The sequence below is a fragment of the Austrofundulus limnaeus genome, unplaced genomic scaffold (assembly GCF_001266775.1).
Source record: "Austrofundulus limnaeus strain Quisiro unplaced genomic scaffold, Austrofundulus_limnaeus-1.0 Scaffold68, whole genome shotgun sequence".
Classification (NCBI taxonomy): domain Eukaryota; kingdom Metazoa; phylum Chordata; class Actinopteri; order Cyprinodontiformes; family Rivulidae; genus Austrofundulus; species Austrofundulus limnaeus.
In genome coordinates, this window is record NW_013952470.1 from 1813392 (window position 1) to 1818278 (window position 4887).

The 4887-nt window shown below is 36.3% G+C and overlaps 1 protein-coding gene across 1 annotated transcript in view; it reads left to right on the forward strand.

Moving 5' to 3' along the window:
* Positions 1–4887, forward strand: part of gabra2b (gamma-aminobutyric acid type A receptor subunit alpha2b) — a gene marked incomplete in the record, with an annotated part of 66658 nt that overhangs the window by 40384 nt on the left and 21387 nt on the right. Inside the window, 1 exon segment of the mRNA XM_014010404.1 lies at positions 4071–4153. Coding sequence (XP_013865858.1) covers positions 4071–4153 — 83 coding nt within the window.

Below are 4887 nucleotides of genomic sequence, written 5' to 3' on the forward strand. Positions count from 1 at the left end.
ATGTGTATTCTGGCATCCAAACAGTTCAATGTTGGTCTCATCTGACCAGACTATATTCTCCCAGTATTACACAGGCTTGTTTAAATGTTGTGCAATTTCATGTCATTAGCACCTCTAGTAATATATTTACTGAGAAAAATGGTGACGTGTTCAATACTTATTTTACCCGCTGTATTTTATCTCCATCCATGAGTTTTTGGCTATTTGACTATTTTCATAAATGTCTGCTTCCGGGTAGCCTACAACAGTTGGCTTCTGCAAGCAAGTATTAAATTAATTAATTTTGAAGTGAGTGGTTGAAGCAAAATGCAGCGTTCGAGCACTTTCAGCATAAACAACCACTCCCATGAACTTCTGACCAATCACACAATATGTTCTATTGTGGATTGTGGTGGAAAGTTCAGCTAGTAGGCTCTGACAACAAAGGGTCGAAAATGCGAACAAAAATGATGCAGTTTTCATCATGAAACTGCAATAATCCGATCCAATTTCTGCAGTTCGGCTGGAGCGTACTGGGTGCTAATAATATTAGTGCTGCTGGGTATAAAATAAAAATTTTAAACATGATTAATTGCAATTAATCTCAGTGATTTATTTAGAAACCATCACTCTGGTTTACTGTGGCTGAACGTGTAGGTTTGTGTGTTGCAATACACTACATGTGTAACACACTATATACCTCTTTTTCTTTTGTTTTTTACTTTTTTATCTTCTTATTGCTTATCAGATTTTTTTTTCCTGACCACTTGGAACCCAGTATCTATCGTTCATTATTCATGTAGTACTCATTTGGTATGATAAAAAAAAAAATTCTTGAATTCTTGATTTTGGTTTTTGTGTGTCTGCGTGTGTGTTCATTGCCAGCCTTTCGTAGAACTTTACTGAACTGCCGTCAACCATACAATCATTTACGACCCACTGTTGTAAATCACTGCTGTAACTATAAAGACACAGTAACCTGTTACCTGCAGTGCGTAACATAAATGTTATTTGAATATAACATTGCCGTTAAATGTCGGCTGGGTTCAGTCATGTGTGGTGAGGTTCATGGATGGTGAAGCACTTAGTTCATCAGAATCAGATTTACAAATACATGAACCTACAGAACAACTTATTCATCACATGACCGGCAGAAGTTAATGAGTTATGTCTCATGTCTCATTCTGTGTTCTTTACACAAAGTGCAGCTCATTTTATTCACATTTCATTAAAACAAAGTTACTGTATGTCCTATCTTTATTTATAACCTATAGGTCCACGCACCGCTCAAAATATCCCATATGGGTCCAGATATTGTCAAATGTTGAAAAATGGCAGAGTGAAAAAAGTTTCTCTCAGGACATCCACACAGTGTCTAACTGTTTCAGAAGCTCTTTAGTCTCAGCTGTGGCGTGACTTTTATTTACCTGCTGAATCCAAGTCCAGTTTAGAAAATAGTTTGAGCTTCAAAATATATAATCCTCCATTCTAAGTATGTTGCACGTTACTTTTTTAACTTTATAAACTGAAACTAAACAGGTACCAAAAACACCGCACTTGGCTTGCTAACTGTAACTTTTTACTTCTTTGGCGGCTCATGCAAACTCTGAGCTCACGAGCGCCCCCATACCATCAGCTCCAGTGCCTGTCTTTTCACTGCAAAAACTGTCCATCTTACAGGGTTTTAAAATCTTATATCCAGCCAAAAAGTTTTTTTGATCTTGTTTTGAGACTGATTTACTAAACAAGAACAGATTGTGTAAGAATAATAATCTTGTTTTCAGAATGTGTAAGATTATTTGTCTTGTTAGTCTGAAAATTTGACTCAAATTAAGTTAAAAATTCTGCCAATGGAGTAAGAAAATTTTACTTGATAAGATTCTTGAAATAAGAAAGAATTGAATCAAATCAAGTATTTCATGAATCTTACTAAGTAAAATTTTCTTACTCCATTGGCAGAATTTTTGACTTAATTTGAGTCAAATTTTCAGACTAACAAGACAAATAATCTTACACATTCTGAAAACAAGATTATTATTCTTACACAATCAGTTCTTGTTCAGTAAATCAGTCTCAAAACAAGACCAAAAAGACTTTTTGGATGGATATAAGATTTTAAAACTTGGTTTGGTGGACATTTTTTGCAGTGTTCTCAGCTGTTTCAGCTCACAGAACATGTTACACAAATATATTTTTATATAATGAACATCAGATAAACTGGAAGGTCAGGTGTTTATTTTAAAACGTCAGAAACATTTTACTGGTGTGGTGACATAAAGACATATTCTGCTCTCACTGCATACCCAGCAGCATGGAGGCTGTGTTCAAAACGGTGGGCCGGGTCCTCCGAAGGCCAAATTCATTAGACGCATACGTCACAGCGCCACGACAGAGGCTGTCCAAAACCGAAGACTCCTCCGAAGGCCGACAAATGCGTCCTTCCTTTGGCCCGAATCGAAGGACTGGTCTGATGGATCCTTCCCGGCCCAGCGTATCCCATAATGCATTGCGGCCCAACCGCTAGTAAGATGACTAGACTAGACTAGATGCTAGTATCGGTGGATGAAGCGAGAGAAAAGAATATGTTTAAATAAAAATGTAGCGGTGTAAAAATTTAAAATTTCAAGCGGTTGTAATTTTAATACTTTTATCATTTGAATAGATGTGTTTTTAAAAATTATTTTTGTCAGAAAAAGACAAACTTATAACATGCTCCTATGGCGGGTCCATTAGTTCTTCAAATATTACCTTTAAGTTAATTATATTGTTTTGTGATATTAATAACACCAACAAATTGATATTTTTCTAATTTTGGTCTAATTTTGCTTCTGTTTAGCGTCGTCACGCTTGCTAGGCGACATGACGTATGCTGGGGTAAGGACGGGAGGCTAAACTGTCCAAATTCACAGACACTATTTTTCCGGTCTTTATGGTCTAACAAGGACCCAGCCCACCTCGACCGGGTAGGCTGGGTCCTTTGGAGGACCCGGCCTGCCATTTTGGACACAGCCCAAGTGAAGATGGAGCGCAGTTGAAAGGATTGCACAATCTGGAGGCGGAGCTTGATGAGCCTCCCCTGGTCCGTCTCATCCTGTGTTGGAACAGGAAATGAGGAAATTCAGCAATTCTGAATAGGAAAATATTAAAAAGTGTTTAAGTTAATTGAAAATGTGTTTAAAGTACACAGCATTATACAAATATGATAAAATAATGGTTTAATATTGTTTTTACTTTTTAATTTTCATGATGATAATGAAAAATTCTTTACTTATCTGATATTAAACAATACGCTGTCATTTTCAAAAATTGCAATTCATTTAATGACAAATAAACTGACAGAATCCGGACAATAAATAAATAATCAGTACAGGTTTCCCTGTAATGTGTAAAGCTGCCATGTTGGATTTTATTGTTGTGGTTGGTGAGGAATCTTTATCATTATCTTTAAGTTATAATTCTGCTTTTGGGAGGCATTTCATCTAATCTTTCTGGCTTGAACTTTGAAAGTGTAGATTTTCAGTTATACATGACATCGATAAAAACCAAACATAAATAAATAAATTAATTAATTAATTAAAACAACTTGACCTAAATTTGGAAACTGAAAATCTTCATGAAACATATCAACTTCAGGATGAGTCCCCTTGTTTGGTTTTTAAACATTATTTTGGACTTTAACTTTGAAATTTATTGTGTACTATTCAAGATTACAAAAAGACCACTTTTCATTTTTCTTGCAACTTGTTTTATGCATCTTCTTTCATTATTAATTAAAAAAATTAATTTTAAAAAATAAGATGTGCAAGATTTTTATACAGTGGTTGTGTACATACAGTATGTTCATTGTGTTCATATCCTGAGTAGGTTTTTAATTGTTTGATCCAACAAAAAGTCTTGCTTTTTTAATTTTCCTTGTTTGTGCAACACCTTGTTTAGTTTGCCTATGACTACTGACAGTTCAAGGCATTACAGAAGTTGAGAGATTTGAATGGTGCATGAGGCTTTTAGATATTTTTGTTTGATTTTAATTTTTGCTTTTTACTCTTCATGCATTTGCAAATTTTGGATACTGTTCTGTGAATTGGATGCAGGTTAACAGTGCATGCAGAGTGCCCAATGCATCTGGAGGATTTCCCCATGGACTTTCATTCCTGTCCACTAAAATTTGGCAGCTGTGAGTAACTCTGATGTTAGTGCTTGAGCGAACTTAAAGTAGAATGCATTTTTGTTCTTTTCTTCTTTTCCTCACTAGTTCTTTGGCTAGAGATCAGCCTAAAGCCTGAGAGAAGCTTGACCGCATGGCTTAGTGACGCTACATTTTTTTTCTCATTGACAAAAACAAATCGTATGCACCTAGAAGGAATGGTCTGAAATGGACAGAATTTGGTGCACATGCAGGCCGGTGACTGGTATTTAAATTGTTTTATTTGCATCAAGCTAGCACATTTATAGCGTGCAGGCGTGGTGACTTCATCAGTGAAGTGATAGTGTTATCAGGCAGTTGCCAGACCCTCTGACAGATTGTCAAAACAGTGAGCTTAGGTCAGCTGAGATAGTGGATGTTTATTATTCGACAGCATTGGTAGTTCAAATAGTTTAACAGGGGTCACATTGTGGGTTGACATGAGACTGGGTGGTCATGTTACACAATAACAATGGGCCTCATGCAAGAGCATGTTCGTATTCTTATCCTAAATTTCTCTTACTTTTGTTCGTACAAAGGGTTCGTACGAACATGTCACGTCAGATTCAACAAAGTTTTCTATCTTCAGGAAAAGTGCGTAAATGAGCTGCGTAAATTCCACCTGTTCGTATCCAGCTGCTCGTGCACGAGGAGAGGTTATTTACATAATTACCACCCCAAAAACACCATACAAGGCTATGTTTCCTGCCTCAGATATCAGGAAG